This window comes from Macrobrachium rosenbergii, chromosome 21 (assembly GCF_040412425.1).
Source record: "Macrobrachium rosenbergii isolate ZJJX-2024 chromosome 21, ASM4041242v1, whole genome shotgun sequence".
NCBI classification, from domain to species: Eukaryota; Metazoa; Arthropoda; class Malacostraca; order Decapoda; family Palaemonidae; genus Macrobrachium; species Macrobrachium rosenbergii.
Window position 1 is genome coordinate 1,560,821 of NC_089761.1, and position 20,798 is coordinate 1,581,618.

Consider the following 20,798-nt stretch of genomic DNA (forward strand, 5'->3'; position numbering starts at 1 on the left):
AATCACTGATCTCTACTGCTAAAGGGAGATATGTGCGTCTTGCTAAGAATCTTGAGTTGAAAACTCAGGATATGGTTGGCAAGGGCAATTCAAAGCCAGATAGAATTAAAGTTGCTGTGAAAATAAATGTTAGGAATCAGAACTAGGTCCTTAATTTGAGGGTCCTTTTCAGGTTGTAGAAGTAAAGAAGGGGAATAGATTTGCTGTTCAGGATGAAAATACAGGAGTGTCTCGGTTGACACATAATTATATCTAAAATTAAAAAGGCAGTTTAATGGGAATCCTGTGGGTTAATTCTTGTGATGTACTGTTGTTTCTGATCATTTTTTTCCCCCTCTCTCTCTCTCTCTTGTCTTTCTTAATGGGGTTTAAAGGTGTGTGATTTTTTTAACTGGGGAAGATGTCTGTCCGTAGAGTTATACAAATCTTTAATAGTCGGAGTTCAGTTTTTGCTGTTGATGTTTTTTTTTCTTTTCTGTGTAAGGTGCAGCAGTTCGGAGTAGTTATTTTTTTGTGTGTTGCAATAATATCTGAGAGGGGAAAACTTAGTTAAGTTAGGGGCAAAGTACTGTAGAGTTTCTCTTCTTTTGGGATCTGTTAACTTATAGGTTTCTTACTTCTGTATTTTTTAGGTGCTGAAGCTTCATCTGCTCATGACTTTAGGGGTCGTGGCATGTGCTAATTCCATAGTGAGGTTAGGCCCAGGTGTTTTTATAGAAGAAGATTATGATGTGTGGTTGTCGTCTGACTTGGTAAATTTGAGTATTGAGTTTGAGGATATAGGTTCAGCAAGGGATGAGCTTGAAGCATCCCAGAATAAAGTTCAGTTGCTTAGGAATTTATTGGCTAAGATGAATACCAGAACGAATCTGTCTGATCTGTTGCAGGGTTGGTTAACTGAACTTAATGCTACAGCTGTTAGGGTCCAGGATAGGATCAAGAAGACTTTAACATGGCTTCCAAATTTAAGCTCTTCGACTTCTCAGTATGTCAATTGCTAATTTGGTGAAAATTGTACAGGTATTGGCAGAATTAGCTAGCCAAGGTAAAACTTTGATGACTTTATGAGATACTAATGAGAAATTACGAGAGGGTTCTGAGACATTAAGTACATCTTTAAATGGGTTATTGGTCACAGTTGATAGGATGGGTGGAGACTTAGAGGTTACGATAGTTTTGTCTTCTTGCCAAACTACCTTGTTGAATATTGAGAAAGAAACTGAATCCATATTACCGGAAATTCAAATACAGGTTAAGGCAGTGGTTGCCGCATCTAAAGGGCAAATTTTTGGAGACATTTTACTTCTCGGATCTTTAGAATCGACTTTGATGACTGCAGCATACCTGTATGGTTCACAGGTAATTTTTACTGGGGAGAATTTGTATCATTATTATGGGATTTTTAAAGTGAAAGTGTCTGATAGGGGGTTGCTTGTGGAAATTCTAGTTAGTAACTTGAAATCGTTTCATAGTTATATCATACGACCTTTCCCTAGTGGTTTTAATGGTTCAGTAATAGTATGGGATATTGAGGAGACTGTGTACCTTTTGGGGGACCAGTTTCAATCCTCGGCTGTTAACTATAAGCCAAGATGCGTTTTAGTTCTTAATAGATATATTTGTGACCGTAGTATCTTTATACTCATAAACGTTGACTGGTTAGGATGTGAGAAGATGTTAGTACATAACCAGACTCCTTCTAATTGTGACTTCCAACATGAGTACAAGGTGGCTTCTACGAAGACTCTCAATGTGGTGTTCTGCAAGAGATGTGAGATGTTCATCCAGTGCCATAATTCATCGGATACATTCCTTCTGAGAGATCCTGCCCCTTCGATGTGGCATGTAGGCTGGTCATGCCAAAGTTTTGAGTCCTGGGCAAGAGTGTCTTCAACTCTACTGCTCGTATCTTCATGCATCATCTTCACGGGGAACATCAAGTTTTTCCGGTGCTGCCTTCAAGGGGAGTGATCACCACAATTCCACCACTTCCTCCAATGCCGGAAGACGAACCTTTCCCCGTGATGAATCAGTACCTCCTCATTGCTACTTTATCAGTGATTGGGGCCTTTGTCTACGTATTCTTCGTGAGGTAGGGTATTTCTCGTGTACGAAAACAGTGTGTGAGTAAACCCTCACCTGAAGATCACCCTGCCATGGGTGTGGCTGTCCATTTAGTTCACGAATCTGGCAATTAATTATTGCTATCTCCCTAGTGCTGGGGGCAGCACTTCTTTCATAGATCACAAGTATTTTATGAATTACAATACACAGTAGATTTTGATTAATAAGTGTGACTAAAGGCATTGGGAAGAACCTTGAGAGAATGATTAGCTGTTGTCTGGTGTACATCCTGATTAGAGAATTGTATACGTGTTAAACACATCAGATATTCTGAAGACGTGAGAATATCCCTGCCTGGCGACAAGACTTTGTGAGTGCGTTCGTCCGAAATGTCCAGGTTCTGGCAAATGCGTTTGCAGGTGTATTTTTTGGGGCAGAGTCCCAGGGTGTGAAGGGATTAGTTATCACACAAATTGTCATTCGAAGATCAACACCGAATACTATTAGAAGTCTTCAGTGAAGACTCTGTGGTTCGAGACCTGTTGATTAAGAATTAAGAATTGTGAACATTGCCGTTTGGAGGTAGGAAACATTTTAGATTTCCCAAACTGTAGATTGTTCTTTTCATTTAACATATATCTCACTTATGTCAGGAATTTATTACACTGTGTGTACTTTATAAGTAACATGGCAGGAGTTCCCATACCTTTATTTTTATGCATTTGTTTAACAAGGGTTTTATTTGACTTCTTCAGATGTTTCGCTGAGTAAGAGGTTAAGATGTACTTGTAATGCCATGTTGTACAGTCTCTGCTGATCATGTTGTTTGTAAAGTCCTCGCTAAGCAAGTTTTCTTTGTACTTACGATTCGTCAGGCAATTGGGCCAGGTCACGTAAAAATTCAATTGTTTAAACTGTGTATGCAATTATTTATCTGCTCATCAACTGTGTACCGTGTATTTCTTCTTTCGCAGGCGTCAAGATTATGCTCAACTTTAATTCTGTCTATTGTTACATTGTATATTGTAGGCTACTCGTTCGCTGTATTTATTTATTAATTGTTATCGACCTCAGGTCACCCTTGCTTCATTGTCTTCTGCGGCCCGACGCCAGTCGGCCGCTATATAAACTGCCTGGACCTTGAATAAATCAGCAGTAACTTTTACCTGCTCGTTTCTTTTGCACCTCTTATATACTCATTGGGAGTGTACTGGACTTTGACTTATTTTGACTTATTGTGGGAATAAAAAACTGAATATGGTGGATAGTAATAGGTTTGATCATTTGGTGAACATTAGTATTCCGTTTTATTTCATCTCTTGTTTCTTGCAATCCAATTATGTTAGATTTCTGTCAAATAAATTATTTTGGGTAACACTTGTTTCTCTGTAGGCCAGAGAGAGTGAGAGAGAGAGAGAGAGTGTGTGTGTATGTGCAGATGTGCATTGTCAGTAGCCTTTTTGATGCGGTCACTATCAAGCTACCAATAGATGTGACATCTTGACTTTTTAGCAAAAGGTAAACAATGAAATTTCCTCTCGACTGTGTAACACACACACACACACACACACACACACATATATATATATATATATATATATATATGCGTGGTGTGTGTGTGTGTGTTTTATACACACACACATATATATATTATGAAAACTCCTTAAAATGAAACTATCACTTAGGATTTTGGTTCAGTTTGGGCGAACTCACAAATTATACCTGTAAATTAAAATGTTGCCTTAGAAATAATGAGAATTTAATTGTCCTTAGGAATTATTTGAAGTCTACTTAATAGTTTCAACTGATTTATTATCATACAGTTTTTTTAGTGTAAATATGCTTACTCAATCACAAACATTATGTCACATACGAAGGGTCTTCGTGAAATGCAACTGTTAAGGTCTTCGTGAAATGCAACCGTTAACATACACATGACAGTTTTCATTCTACATTTTCCATCGATAACTTACAAGTTATGTTAAACGTGAAGACTTACATTGCATTTTTACAAGAGCTTCTTTGATATATTCGACATAGAATAGACTAGATCAATTTGAAAAACGCCCCTAATTACAAATTGGCAAAATTTCTGGTTCCCTTCCTTGAGCCATTAACTACAAATAATTTCACTCTGAAAAATTCCAGTCAGTGTAAAGAAAAGGTTTTATTGCGAGAGTCAGACCTGTTCATGACCAGCTGTGATGTAGAATCCTTATTTATTAATGTACCTGTGGAGGAAACTATTAATATAATTTTAAATAGGCTTCTTCCTGAACCCGACACAGTTTTTATTGATTTTAACCGTACGTTTTTTTAAAAATTTTTTAAGCCTGGCTGTGCTGGACACAGCCTTTATTTTCAACGGTAAGTTATACAAGTAGGTTGACGGCATGGAGATGGGAAGTCCTCTCGGTTCTACTTTTGCCAACATTTTTATGTGCTCCCAGGAGGAGCACTTCTTAAATGACTGTCCCTTAGCCTGCCGCACCCTTTTTTATGTAAGGTATGTTGATGATACCTTTGCCCTTCTTAGACACAATTATGATGATGATTCCTTTCTTGAGTTTCTAAATATACAACATCCCAATGTTAAGTTTACCCTGGAAAAAGAAAATGAAAATCAACTTTCTTTTTTAGACGTCCATGTTCTGAGACGAAATATTTTTAACACCATGATTTTTAGAAAAAGAACGTTTACGGGCTTAGGGTAAAATTTTTAGTTTTGTTTTTTTAACTTTAAAATTAATTCTGTTTTTACTCTCCTCCACAGGGCTCTAACGCTAACTTCTGATTGGTTTCTACTCCAAGATTAGATCGTCTTTTTATGTAAATATTTTAATGAAAACTACTTCCCGTCTGAACTGGTCTTTAAGATACTTCGCACGATTCTAGACAAGTTCTTCTCCAAGCCTACAATTTATGATGTTCCTAAATTGAATTTTTATGCTAAATTTCTGTTTTTATTTTGATGATACTTTTAGGAAAAACTTTTTTACAACACATCCAAAATAAGTCTGGAGCCAGGCGGTAAAATTACAAACCTAAATTTTTCTAATATTAGAAGTCATCTTGGCAGGGAAATAAAGCAAATAAATAGGAAGAAAATCAAAAGAAAGTCAGGACAATTCAACAATATGTACAGGTACACATTAAAGAATTTTACCAAGAATTAATAAGAGCATGGTGTAACAGGGCATGCTAATACTGACAGATAACCCGTTACCTATCATAGACAAATTAATCAAAGTATTCAAGATAAGGAAACTGCTAGTATTCATTCAATTTTTCTTTCTTTCTTTCTCATTTCTCACGTAGTATGAACTTTGCCTAAGCACTTGTGTGCTAATACTTGCTTCATTTTTTGTCTCCCTTTCTCCACTTTTCTTAAGTGCTTTAGGTAGCTGAAAGCGTACTTGCACCATCTTCATAGAAAGAACGGGACGACATAAAAGGAAACACCTCTGTCCCACAGATAGTCGAGGATAAGTTAAGAATTATCCACAGTTACTGACAAGTGTCCACCACGAGTGGGGTCTATTTATCCAGACTTAACCATATAGCCTTCCTCCTTCCTCATGAAAGGAAGTAGCAATGCTAGTACTAGGAACTAATCACCCACGAATGTCAAAGCAACCAAAATTGATTCTTATTTTCCACAGTGCCACTAACCTGAGGCGCTTGTCATAACCAACTGATGTGCTTACCTATCTGTTTCCTCTTACATTTCCTTTTTCTCCTCCTCATTAATTGCGCTCTGCTCTGCTTGGGCAGAGTGCATTTCCTCTTAGTACCATTAGTTGCACTCCAGAGAGTGTTGATTCCTAGGAATGCACTGGCACCCTAGTGCCACCAAAGACAAAAAGTCCTGTGTGACTAAGCAACGACACCTGTACCTCGAGATACAGAGCCAAAAGTGTGACCTTTGCGCAGCACACTCAGCCACAGTACCATCTTATTGAAAAGGTGCCACACCAGCGAAGAGTCACCCAAATCTGAGGGACACTTCCTCAGTTCATAAGTATTTCCAGTCATCCAAGGCAGACGATCTTACCCATCCTAACCTACCAGAACCATGGCAACTGAACATTACAGAACCTTCATGGCTCTGGGGAAGGAGGCAGGTCTTACTGGACAGGATCTCATCAAGTGGGTTAAAGAACAGCTGGATGACTTGGCTAAGCAAGAGAGGGAAGAAAGAGAGGAAAAATGGAAAGAAAGAGAGGAACAGAGGAAAGAAAGAGCAGAACAGAGGAAGTATGAAGAGGGACAGACGAAGTATGATGAAGAACAGACACAGCTGGAAGATGCAAGGGAAGAGAAGAAAAGACATCATGAATTAGCTTTCAAGGAAAAGGAGCTCGAGCTGGAGAAGGCAAGAAAGGAAAGTGCTGTAGCTCTGGCTGCCCAACAAGCCTCCAACACCACACCTGCTGCGCCGAATACTTCAATATTGAATATTAATTCCCTAGTCCCCAAGTGGACTGAGGAAGAGCCAGAGGCATGGTTGGAGGAAATAGAGACTCTGAAAACTACACTGCCGAGATGGAGAGGGCCTTAGTACTTGCCAAGCACATGGAAGGTAAAGCTAAGGCAGCCCTCCGCTCACTGGAGAAGAGTCAAAGAGACGACATGGAAGAAGTTCGTAAGGTCATGGCAAAAGCCTACGAAATAACCCCTGGAGAAATGGAGACAGTGGTTTCGAGGTCTTGCCAAGGAAGTTGGCTGGTCCTTGACTGAATGGGCCTGTCACAAGACCCAGTTCGGTATGCTCTGGTTCGGCTCCCTGTCATGCAACACATTCGAGGACCTGTTCAATCAGACCATGCTGGTGGATCTTTTCCAATGTGTCCCTGGGCCCCTTGCTGTGTATTTCAATGACAAGCAGGCCACAGCACTTGTGGAAGCCTGCCGTATGGCCGATTCCTGGGAAACCTACAATCAATCTCACAACACGTCTCAATGGCACATAGTGCCACCCGAGTACCTCTCAGAATCGACTCGCCTGAAGAAAGGACTACCTGGCAAGCCCACAGGCACCCACTGTAAGAAGGTGGGGCACACCGAAATTGATTGCTGCTACAAGTTGGGCACCAACAAGCAGCCTCCTACCAATAACCAGAACTTCTCTCCATCCACTTCCACTCAATCTTCTCCACCAACAGTCACCTTAGGTAACCGAGCCCCCATGAAGGGCATTTGTTGATCCTGAGGTGCTTCCAGCCTGCCCAAATAATGTCCCATCCACAAGCACCATGTTCTCCACAGCTGGGCAGCAGAAGATACCTCACCACAAGAGGCTGGACACCCAGTCCATCTCAGTGGCACCCCTTGATGGCTCTAGCCTGCCAGTGGCCCTATCGGTTACGGTAGACACTGCACCAGACGTTAGCCTGACTGAAAGGCCCCAAGTGCCAGCCAGTGCCACTGTTGACGAACAAACTTGGTGGGAGATGAAAGAGGTAGAGGGCCACACCAAATCCATCCCCACAGTCGAGCTCCAGGTCATGACACCTTGGGGCACGCTACCTCACCGCCTTGCCAAGTGAGTGGAATCAGGCCTGGAGTGGAATTCCTGTTGGGTCAGGGCCTCCTCTTGGGAAGCCCTTTCCCAACAACACTCCGTAGGCCCGCTACCTCCACAATGGAGGCATTGTCTGTGGAATCACCAACCAAGAGCTCAGCCACCTTGACTGATGTGCCAAAACAAGAAGAATTACCTTCCACCCGCCAAAGTGGTCAGTGGAAGCGGCAAACTCCGTGCAATTTCAGGACTAATCCTCCCTCTTCATGAAAGGACAGCCACCAACAAAGTCCTTCCTTTGCACGAAAGGACATTAAAGGAAAGCAGTACAGCTGTTGAGCGTGCAAGGTGACAGGCCACTCCACTAATTGGGAGGGCTGCCCTAATAAGCAACACCCAGTGGACACCACAAATCAAGCATCTCCAAGAGGCTCTGACCTCCAGCTGGGACAGGAATCTCTGTCTCAGCCCAACTCAAGCAATCTGCGAGGTATTGCACCTCTGGACCCCTCGTCAGGCATGCCTGACCATCAGTCTCTTCCAGTGCCACTTGGGAGTCCTGAGCAGTGCCATGCTCCGCCCATCTTGGATGCTGAGCCACCACAAGAATTGAACCCTGTGCCAGTCCCTACCATAGTGCCAAATCCAGATCATGACACGGGTCCTTCTACAGGAGATCCAGGAACCTTCACCGAACTGGTCCTCGCAACTTGTGAGCCTCCGGCACCTGGCACTTCTTCCTCACCACATCTGTCCCCAGAGAATGAACCTCTGGTGGATCTGACTGCTACACCTTCTCTGGGAGACCAGGAACTGGCCTCCCCGGACACAAAGGTTGAGACCATTCTTGCTCCAGTTGTTGCAGCCGACCGAGTAGGGAGCTCTCCAGTAGCCTCTGAGGTTACCGCTGACTTCGCGTCCAACAGCCCTTCTGGACTTTCCCCAGAGTTTGTGCCCTCATCACCTCCTGGGACTGTCAGAGATAGGCCTCTGAGGAACCCGAAGAAGAAGAAGAAGAACGGGCAGAAAAGAGCCAATAGTTGTAAGAGCCACAAACTCACCCTGGCACTCGTGCCTCCTTGGGACAGTACCTTTCCATATCAGAGTGATCCTGGTTCCTGCCTAGAGGAGGTAGCCGGCATGATCTCTGCCTTAGTAACACCATAGTAACAGCCTAGACCAGATTCAGTAAGTAGTAGTAGTAACCCTGTGATTTAAGTCTTGTGATGAGCAGCAGTAACTAAGTAAGTATAACTTGTTAAGCCAGTAATCGTAACTATTGCGAATAGAACCATTGAGCTCATGACACACATGGCTGAGGAAAGCATTTTCCATAAAACCAAGGAGGAATGGGTACCTCTCTCGTTCAAGTATAAAAACTCATTTAAAGAACTTCAGGTTACTCTTTTGTTTACTATGATTGTACATTCTAGTGTAGGATATTGTATACTTGTAAGACTATTGTAATTTAGCTAGCTCATTGTCATTTAAGTTGGTGCTACGGCAGTGTTCTAATAGGTTATGTCACAAAAGATACAATTAAATGTACCATTTAACTAGGAATAAATTTCACTATCACCAGAGGTAGCAAGTAAATATCCGCAGACACCTTTGAGTAGTGTTAGGAGTCCTTAGTAAGTAAGTTATTAAAGTTCATATCCCATTCTAGAGTCTTAGGGCAAAATCTGTTCAGGGAAAAGAGTAAAGTAATAGAGGCGAACAGCTTGCTTAGTACAGGCTTTCATGCCCAAAAGGGAGTGAATGCCTTCTTAAGGGGGAAGCTATTATAAATATTTGCTGTTAAACCTCCCTTCCTTGCCTCTTAGTAGAATAATAAATTAAGTTCTTATTTAAAGTAAAGGCAGACAATGTAAATTGCTCATTTGAGCAGGGAGTAAAGGCAGGAGACCCAGGTGTTGTTTTCAAATTAACGAGACAACCGGCTGATGGGTGGGAATTTTAGCTCAGAAGGCTATAAATCAGCGATAGGTTTTGCCAGAACAGACCTTAGAGATACTGTTCCTATTAGTCTCCTTTGACCTGTGAACTGATGAGTTTATTGTCCTTTTCAGACCAGATCCGCAGCTTGGTGGGAGAAGCCTGAAGCAAGCAGCCAAAAGCCACCCACACATCATGATTCTCAGTGCAGATATCCTACGATTAAGACATGCTCAGATCTCTCTATGAGCCCACTTTGTCTCTTCCCCTTTGTCCTCAATATGTGGGAGAAATAGTTATTCCAAACGGACCAAGGAATCTTAATGCAACTGATCACTGCATTATCTCACCCCAGCGGTAAGTCCGATTGTGACAATTACTCCCAGTTCTCTTTCCCTTCAACTGAAACTCTCATTTTTCATTTTTCAAATTTTCATCTCTTAAACAGTCCCTGACTAAGAACTCTTAGTAAAGTATATCCCATTTATGAAGTCATATTAAGTGCATACAGTGTTGTCTAGTGAAATCACATAACTTATCCTCCATGATGTTAAAAGTACTATTCTTGATATAAGATTCATCCCTTGTGATTAATTAATGATGAGCGAGAGTTTCTGTAGTGCAAGATTGTTATCTGGATACATCTTTTCCAGAAGTGTGTACACCTTGAGCCTCGGCATTTCCTCTTGCTTGGAGAAGAATCCTCATCATCAGTGCCAACAAACCTCATTTCGACGTTCACTACATTCAACTGCCGTATAAAAGTGTTTGAAGAGGCATATTAAATCTGTTGTGATCATTTCCATTTAGTAGAGAGGTATTTTGTCTTGACTAGGACTAATATTTTCAACTGCTATTAGCTCCTGTAAATAATCCATTTCTTTTTATTTTACTTTGTTGCTGAACTAGTTTTCCAGTGTGTTGAATTAATCCATGTGGTTATACAATAAACCTCTATTTTGTAAGACTAGTTTAGCTGGTGACCTAATCTATTTCAGTATCTGTCCTTTAGAGCTTTATTTGGTCTTAATTGACAGAATTACGTGGGTCTTAGGTAAAGTAAGGCAATATAAATCCAATGAAATAAGTACTCAACTAAGTAACCGACCGACCCATGCAAAAAAAAAAAAATCTATCTATCTATCTATCTATCTATCTATCTATCTATCTATCTATCTATATATATATATATATATATATATATATATATATATATATATATATATGCTATATCTTCCCAAGCATCCCAGCTACCCTGTATATCCCTTTCAACTTTCCCTTCTTGAACATGTGATGCTGTGGAACCTTTTGTTTACAGACACAAGGCTGTGAAGAGACTAAGTCTGGCCGGAGGTAGAATGGCGCCAGCGAGGCAGATTAAGAGAGAGGACATCTGGCATGAACACCTGGTTCTTGAGTCATAAATGATGCACCTGTGGGTAACCTCCTAACCCTTGACCAAAGTCATATAAGGGCCTCACTGAAGGAACAAGAGGGAGAGACATAGCTTGACGCGAGGGAGTCACATCTCCCCTTCCATTCCTGCCTCCTTCAGAGAACCATATCCCCTACGTCGTGGTCCTATCTTGTAGGGACCCTTAGTATTCTTACCAGTGAAGCCCTTAGCCCTCCTCCGCTGCCATTACCCTCGCTGAAGCCACCTCTTCTACAAGGTCAAGGTAAAGTGATCTGTTGAAAAAGTTCTTCCAGTCAGTCACACTGTTTTAATTCTCATACTAAACTTCCTATTTACTTTTCCAAGTGCCAGTATTTCCATATCAACCTTGCTTTGTTAGGGCAGTGTTACATAAATGCCTATGTTTAAATAATTACATAAAATCGTGTGTTCAAAGCTGCTTTGGCACCCTCTGTGCTCGCCTTGTCCTATGCGTGTTTTACTGTGTCCTTACTGGCTTTTAATTTGTAAATTTCTCCTTTTACAGAGGGTTTGTTATCTGTGGAAACCTCTCTTGACTGTGCCTTGTATCAGCACCATCACACCAACAGATATACCTTCAAGTGTTGCCAGTTATAATTAACCTCTCAGGCCTTGTCTGCTTGATTAGTCCATTAAATCTTCTGCTGGTTCATTTCATGTAAATACACGTAATCTTAAACTTGCCCTAACGTGTTTACTTACAACTCCCTTGTAAGTAGAGCTCTTAGCTCAGTTAAAATTCCCCCTCTTCCTTGTTTTTTACGATCTGAATCAACAGCAGCCAGATTTTATACAAAATAGAGATAAGTAATGAAATCATTCATTTAGAGTCCATAACTGGCTCATGATAAGCATTTCCCCAGGTTAAATTATATATATATATATATATATATATATATATATATATATATATATATATATATATATATATATATATATATATATATATGTATATAAATGCTCGTCATGAGGAAAGTGAAACATCTGAGTGCGTGAATGGACTAGTCTCATACTGGTAACATAACGAGATGTATTAACATTGTTTCTGAAATATCTTAGAATCTTCAGTAATACAACTGACAAATGAAAATAATTTAATTCCAGCTCTATATGCTGTCATGGTGGCGCAGTGGTATGATTCTCGGCTACCAGTCTAGAGGGCTGGGGTTCAAATCTCGCCAGTCACTGATGGCTCAGATTGCGCCACTGCAAAAATCCCGGCAGCCCGTCAACCTAGCGGTCCGGAAAACCCAAAGGGTTCAGTAGGAGAGTAGGTACGTACCAGCCCTAGGGCTGGGTAGTTAAACAGTGGGCCTAGCGACACACTGGCCACATGTCATAGGCATTGGGACCTGTCCCCTACTGGCTGTCGGCCCATGAAACAAGAGATCAGCACCTGTCCTATGAGTCTAAAGAGCGCCAGGAGGGCTTTAACTTTTAACTTTCTATATGTAATATGTCCGAAATACGTTGTGATTAGGAAGTTTCTTTGTGAAATTCTGTAAAGTAAAGGCTGTCTTCTGTAACACAAGTGAAGATAGAGGAGAAATAAAAAAGTATAAATTCGGAGCTTGGTGGTGGTGGTGGTCAACCTAAACGTGCATTGGTGACGCCATGTAGGCCTAAACGTGGACAGAAGCATTGCTGGAACCATGATGGCGTGATACACAGTAGTGTGCTGATGGTTCGCCAGTGGCTGATGTTATGGTTTTTGGTAAAATAATGTAACATTAAATTGTTAAAACGAAGGTAAACCTTCTTTCCTGATGTTGTTAAGATGTAACATGTTTATGTCATCTTTTGTGAGTGATACGAATTGTATGAAGTAACTCGGGATTAGTGTTAGCGCGTGCGTGCGCGCCGAATGCAAATTTCGCAGGGTTAGCGACTGGGCAACAAGACCATAGAGAGAGCAAATGTGTCTAAACTACTACATTATTTTTATATAAATAAAACCACCGAAAAGACCCACAGCTGTTTTTCTTAAACCTTTTGAAGGGGCTTTTACATAAAATACTCTTGACCCTATTCTGAACACGATGTTTGAAGGGGATTTATAAGAGATATTGAAGAATCTGAATAACATCGTCACTGTTCTTTGCTTCTCTTGGGGTTATTGAGTACCTGAGTTAATTCTAGACAGCTGTTTCTCACCTGAAGACCTTCTTCAAATGTAATGACATTTGTATGCATTCAAATGGTTATAGTCCTTTAATCTCAGTAGTTTATGAAACCTGGCCTTGCCTTCTCTACATTTGTTAAAACTTTTTTGTGAGAAATTTGCTTGAAAATTCCTTAGATTATAAGATGAAAATTCTTGCATTCTTTTGTTTCACTTGTGACCATTTACTCTCTCTCTCTCTTTCAAAAGTCTCTCAAGACTAGAGGCTCTAGGCTCTCTCTCATCTCATATTATATATATATATATATATATTTAATAAAATAATTGTTCAATATATATAGGAAATATATAAATATATATGATATATATATATAAATGAAAATATACTGTATACTTTATATATATATATAGTGGAAAAAATAGAAAACATAACATATTGACAAAGTAGGAAGATGGATATATATACGATGAGAAATATATATTATGTGTGTGGTATGCACACACACATTATGATTGCAGACATAGACAGTAATGTTACAGTTTCGGCAGACACATACATACATACATGCTTGTGATGAATATATAATATAAAGTATATAATATAAATATATAAATATAAATATATATATATATGATATATTTATCAATGAACTATATATATATATATATATATATATATATATACAATACAAGCAGTGTGGTGTGATGTTCTGAAATGTTATGCAATGAGGTCCCCTCTAAAAGCATAAACTAAAATTGATATATGCTTTATAAAAAAAACAAAAGTAATTCAGAAAAGGATATTTATTTAGAGTTTCTCTCTGAGTATTTAATATTTTGAAAGGAGTGGCCTCCATCATGGAAACCTGTACATCATGGAACTAAAAGCCTGCATTCTTGAGGGGTAATGATTTCAGCAAATCTATTCAAAAAAGCTGAGACTCAAACTTCATTTCCTGAGCACTTATCTAAGGCATCCCAGACCATCCAAGACTGGAAGATGCTCTTTGCAGGTTGTCGAGGCTTGGTATACCATCATAGTTCACTGTGCGCGTATGAACACGATCCTTTAAGATACTACCAATGTTTTCACACACATAAAGGTCAGGAGCTACCTGGAAATTCACTTGACAAGAAGAAATCGATACCACTGTTTTGAAGCAGCTCCTGTGTCTGAAGAGCCTTGAAACATAGTGCCTTATCATGCATAAAAAAATGTGACAAAAACAACAGATTCACACATTTTCAGGATCTTTGAGGAAAGGAAATGCTCCACTAGTAACAGCCTGCACAGTTTCTCTGAAGTATTCGCTGAGCACTTCTCCATGACTGTCTTTTTTCTTTGATGATCCACATTAACTGTTTGGCTGTGAAACAGAGAAAAATTCCCAAACACTGGAAATTTCACAACTTGGCGATACCACTGTTTTGAAGCAGTCCATCTGAAGAGCCTTGATATCATCCAAAAATGTTTGCAGCCCAAATGATGTCATTTTTATGATATGGTTTCCTGACTGTGTAAATGAAGAATTCTGTGAAACAGAGAATCTGATGCAGCAACATGGAAAGAAAATCATCTTCATCCCAATCTTTAAGAAATGAACCAGAAAATAAATGTAAAAGAATTCATCTGATGCAGCAACATGGAGAAAATCATCTTCATCCCAATCTTTAAGAAATGAACCAGAAAACCATGCACGGTCTTCTCTCTGTTGCTGAGTGATGTTGGGCTTGCTGACAACATGAAATGGCTTGATACCAGATTTTTTCAACTCACGATATACAGCACTACAACTTCTCTTCTTGTCCCTTTTTGTTTCTAGTTCAAATGCCAATTTATGTAAAGACTTTCTTGGTCTACCCACTGCCTCAGCCATGATGTCTTTTGACTCCTGAGAAAGGACTTCAGGCCTTCCAAGATTCTCACTCTTTTCACAATGACAGTCATATGGATTTTTGTTCCAGTTTCTTTTAACAAAGGATTCACTCTTTTAATGTATTTAGCTATCCAGGAATGCAAAATGTTTACATTATCAAGAAATCTACTGTATTTTACTGAAACATCTGGCTAAATAGACTGATTAAGGCAACTCAGTAGATGAATAAACCAAGGAAATACAGTTGGTTAGCGACTTCTTCATGTGAGGGAAGATTATGTAAACCCAAGGGTTCTTTTAACTAATTATATTTACATAACAATCACAGATCAGAAGAATGAAGAATTATGGGGCAGGTACTAACAGGGTCCTGCTAAATGAATGAATTCTACACAGGAGGAATATTCTACACTGATGATGTCTTCATAACAGGGACATTGCAGAGAGGTAGATTAAGGGGTGGCATAAGGCCACTGCACATGGGGATAGAGCCAAGAGTGGTTCCACAGCCAAGGCCGATCTGCAAGAGATGCAAGACGGTTACTTGCAAGAATAATAAGAAGCTCAAGGGGAACTGAGGGAATGCACAAATGGTGCCAAATAACTCAGTTCAACACTAGATGCATAATTGTGTTAACACTTGATGCTTCAAGACAAAGCACTGAAGGTGATCGCACAATGGAAATAGAAAATAAATCAGACAGAGAAATAACAGCATCTTAACTGACTAAGAAACCTTATTCTGGTACATTACCTTCATCAACATGATGCTGCCCTCGTCCAATAGGGGCGCCGGCGGTGGAGGGAGGGAAATGAAGGAATGCTACTACAAAGAGTGCTCGTCTGAACCTTGAGGTTGAATACGTAGGGGAGTACAAGGGACAGGCAGAAATAAGGATATCTGTTCTTGGTGGAGTTCTGAGCGCTTCTCTCTTTGACTGCTGTTGCATGGTCCATTTATAACCCCGAGGAATTATGCCTTGGCATCCAGGTAGGTGGCACAAAGGTCAGTCTCTGCCTCGTGTTCTGTAGCATTATGCGTGTGGGGCATTCTGTGTGGCAGGGTGGCCAGACTTGCTCTTTTTGGCCCCTCCCCTTCCGGTCGTCAGACGCCGGTGAGGAATTTGCATCTTTGGAGGCCACACCTATAGGGAAGGACAGAACTGGTGAAGGGCGAATGAAAACCACAGCTCTTTCTATTTAAGAAATAATTAAAACTAATTGTATTCTCTATCGGTTACGGTATTATGGTAAAACGGGTGAGGTTGCTTGGAAAGAAGTTTCCTTACGTTGCAATATATATAAATATATATACATAAATACATATATATATACTAATATATATATATATATATATATATATATATATATATATATACATATATATATATATATATATATATATATATATATATATATATATATATATATATATATATATATATATATATATATATATATATATATATATATAATATATATATATATATATATATATATATATATATATATATATATATATATATATATATATATATATATATATATATATATATATATATATATAATACATACATACATACATGTATATATGTATATATATATGTATATATATATTTATAGGGAAAAAAATGTCACAAATTAAGCTCCATATGTTTTAAGATAATTATGAAGGTGAGACGAAAATGACTTTGGCATTTCAGTTGCACCTCCTCAGGGAGAATGGTTCATGATGGCGTCAACTGTGCTCATCTGGGCACCATATGAGTTGGAAAATCCCGACTTACTTGGATAACTGAGAAGTGAAAACTAAGAAAAAAATATGAATGGCAGAATTTCACAGAGGGGGCCTTTTGTCTTCCATTGATGTTGGTGACCATGATGAGAATTATACATACATATATATATATATATATATATATATATATATATATATATATATATATATATATATATATATATATATATATATGTGTGTGTGTGTGTGTGTGTGTGTGTGTGTGTGTGTGTGTGGTATGTATGTATATGTATATATATTTATATACAAACATCTATCTCTTGATCTTTACATATATGTTATACACACACACACACACACACACACACACATATATATATATATATATATATATATATATATATATATATATATATATATATATATATATATTCATGATGCTGCCTTGTAATACGTAAATCCTCCTATTATTTTGATATATTTACTCTTTTATTTATCATGTATTATGTGTAATAATAATAATTATTGAAATATCATAACAGATCTCAAAAGAATTAATGCCTTAGATGACTTAATAACATAGTTTAGAGTTATTAATATCTTTCTTGATAAAAGCGTAGTATATGAATACGTGCATGTGTCCTAGTGAGGACTTGTTTCATTTCAATTGTCATCAGTTGAGATAAGAGAGGGCGCTTTGTTTTGGGTTACACGATGAAAGGTTAGAATAACAATTGCTGATCGATCAGTTCTGGAAATCCACTCGAGTTTTTTGTCTTGTTTATAAAACACGTCAATCATAATTAGCTGATTACTGTATGTTTCGGTCGTGTAGAGGTTTCTGAAAAAGATTCGTCCCGTACGAGAACAAGACGAGTGATTTCGCATTGTTACATACATTGCTCTGATCACGTACGCCACTTTGAGAGAAAGAATACATGTCTTGATCAGTTACACCATATTTTGTAAGATTGCATTCAAAACGTTTTGCTGGGATGACGTCACATTCCATCTAGAAATTTCTCTTTTGGTATCTCGCACCCTAAAATTCTTTAATGACGTCGCCTCCCTGCTTCTAGAGCTTTTCTCTTGGTACCTCGGAACCAAAATACTTTAATGATGTCATGTAATTGTTTCACGTGCTACTGGAATTCTGAAATCTGTTTCATTCTGATTTCTGAGACCGATTAGTTTGGTTCTCTCTCTCTCTCTCGATCTTAAAAAGAGGTTACTTTTAAGGTAATATGTTTGTGGTCACGTATCAGCGTTAACTTTTGAGATCTGAATTTAGTAAAATTATTTAAACTGTAACGGCGCCTGGTAAAAAAGTGTGTTTTGTGAAACTAGCGCAGCTGCAAAAGGGATTTTACAGAGGTTTTCACAAGTTTGTATAAGGTAACGTGAATTTTACTTATTAATACCATGGTATAATAAGTTAGGGAAATTTTGCCTTAGTGAAATTATTATTGATAAATCTTATGTGCATTTTTGTGTGTTTTTCCTGTTTGCAATTTTTTCATATTTTCACATTATTTTTTTATGTTTGTGATGTAACATTTATTTACATAGTATTTTAAATATTTCTTGGTAATTTAATATTGCATACTTGATTTAATTTTTCATTTATTAAGATTTTCTTTTCAAATCTTAAGTGATTCTTGATAGTTTAAATTTTTCTTGATTAATTTAAATTCCTGATAGATTAAAGTTTTTGTGAGTTAGTTTTGTTTCATAATTTAATTCAATAATTAAGTTTTGTGTTATTTTCAAGTAATAATAAATTTTTCAGATTGTGAATTATAATTATAAATTTTGAATTTAAAAATAAATTTTTGTGTTTAATATTTTTAGAAAAACAGTGTTTCATTTATTGACCACGAGTGAATAGATTAATTGTGTGTGCGTAAGGCAAAGTGATAAACATGTTTTGTTCTTTTAGTTTTGCTAAAGTGAGTTAAGACCAGGGAAACAGTTAAAGTTATTTGATGGAGTGATGCCCTTTTACTCTAGAGTATTTCCTGTTTAACTGTTGATACCTCACACATATTCTGATAAACGAAGTTTGATTTTTCAAGTGATTAATAAGTTTTTTAAAGGATCACTGTTACCTTTAGAGTACTCAGTCGTAATTCTTATTGTTATGAGAGTTCAGGTATCTGGCTGAAGTGAGGTATATTTTTGAATTTTGAGATCAGCTGTGTAATAATCAGTTATTTGGTACGCATTGTGACAATATGTATATTATATAAATATATATACACAGTATATATATATATATATATATATATATATATATATATATATATATATATATATATATATATATATATATATTATGAAATTCTCATCATGGTCACTAACGTCAAAGGAAGGCAAAAGGCCTCCTCTGTGAAATTCTGCCATTCATATTTTTTTCTTAGTTTTCACTTCTTCAAATTCCATTTCATTTTCAACCCCTCATCTCAGTTATCCAAATAAGTCGGGATTTTCCAACTCATATGGTGCCCAGATGAGCACAGTTGACGCCATCATGAACTATTCTCCCTGAGGAGGTGCAGTTGATATGCTTGATTCATTTTCGTCTAACCTTCATAATATCTTGAAACATATGGAGCTTAATTTGTGAAATTTTCCTATGATGTATGTATATATATATATATATATATATATATATATATATATATATATATATATATATACATATATATATATATATATATATATATATATATATATATATATATATATATATATATATATATATATTTTCTAAATATTCTGCTGTTCGCCCTCTATGTATTTTATTGTAGGAAAAAATACACGAACAAAGACAAGAAGGCGTTTTCGTATATGCGGGCTTGGCTCGGTATTTTAAAAAAAATAACATCTTTAGCAGGAATAGTTAGCATTAGGGGCCTAAACCCATAGGGAGGGTTTCACCAAGTAACCTCTATTGAAGGTGGTCTTAAAGTTTCCTTTTCCCTGTTCTATGTTTGGCGATGTTTTGACAAATTTTCAGACTGCCCCGAGGCATAAAGACACACTGACGCTCCCAGCTGCCCTGTTTTGACCAAAAGAGGTCAGAGAGAGTTTCGAGAGCGTGCGAGACACGCGTTGTGTGTAACTAACTTCTTTGTACTTGCCTTCTTGCTGTTCATTGGTATTAGTGAGAAACACGGCCATTTTCAAGACTTCTGATCGTCCGTTGTATGCGCAACAACCTACGTCCATGGTAAGTTTGAAATTTGCCAAATTTTCGTCAACTCGCTAGTATCTCTTTCTGTATTTCCAGTTCCTTTGTTTTCCCTCTTTGCCACCATCTATGATAATAGGATTTAAACAATTTACTTTTATGAAGTCTAGTGTAAGAATAATTAATACTGCTTAGTGGCACTCAACTATTCCCGTGCAGTAATTAGGGATTAGGGAAGGTTAAGTAAATAATTTTCAGCATTCAGGCAGCCTTGTGTCTTGATCCCATTGTTTGGAAGAGAATAGCCTTTACCAGTACTAAATTGTGTACGATGTATAGTAGTACAGACACCCTTTGTGTTAAAACTTTATGTAAAGCAAAGGGAAAATTTACTGTGTCCGACGTGGGAGATAGTTCATGTAATTTCCCCGCTAACTATCCATTCTTTCTTTGTCGGGACCAATTGGGAAGTAAGGGGGCTTAATGTAATTCATGTGTTGCATGGTAACCTTTTTATCCCTTGTATTATGGTTCCCAGACTGGTGACCTTATTCCATTAAGTAATTGTCTGTCTTTGAGGTTAACTTTTAGCTTTAAATTGCAGGTTACGTGTGTCCTTGGCAACTCAGGGCCTCATAAATTACGTTAATTAATTAATAAACTCATCAGCCAAGCCCCCATGCGTAACAGTGGTGATCTAGCCTAAGACCTAATTAATTTAGAGAAAAGAATCTGGAGTAAAAATTAATTACACATTAATTCCAAAGAGAAAAGTCAGATATTTCATTTCATGCTATTCTTCCAAACAAGGAGACAGCACAAGGCATAATAATAATAAGAATACCAGTTATAATCAAGAAATTAGCGTAGGTAGGAAAGTGTCCATTGGGAGCAGCTGTAATTA

At 37.9% G+C, this 20,798-nt stretch overlaps 1 protein-coding gene across 5 annotated transcripts in view; it reads right to left on the bottom strand.

Annotated features, from left to right (window-relative positions):
• LOC136849658 (leucine-rich repeats and immunoglobulin-like domains protein 1) overlaps positions 1 to 20,798 on the bottom strand; it is a 566,587-nt gene that overhangs the window by 40,901 nt on the left and 504,888 nt on the right. For 4 of the 5 annotated variants that reach the window (XM_067122960.1, XM_067122962.1, XM_067122961.1 and 1 more), the window contains one exon: positions 15,730 to 16,108. The exons of the other annotated variant lie outside the window; for it this stretch is intronic. In XM_067122960.1, coding sequence (XP_066979061.1) covers positions 15,921 to 16,108 — 188 coding nt within the window. In that variant the 3' untranslated portion in view covers positions 15,730 to 15,920. Of the gene's footprint in view, positions 1 to 15,729; positions 16,109 to 20,798 lie in introns of those variants that run through there. 5 annotated transcript variants of the gene reach the window in all.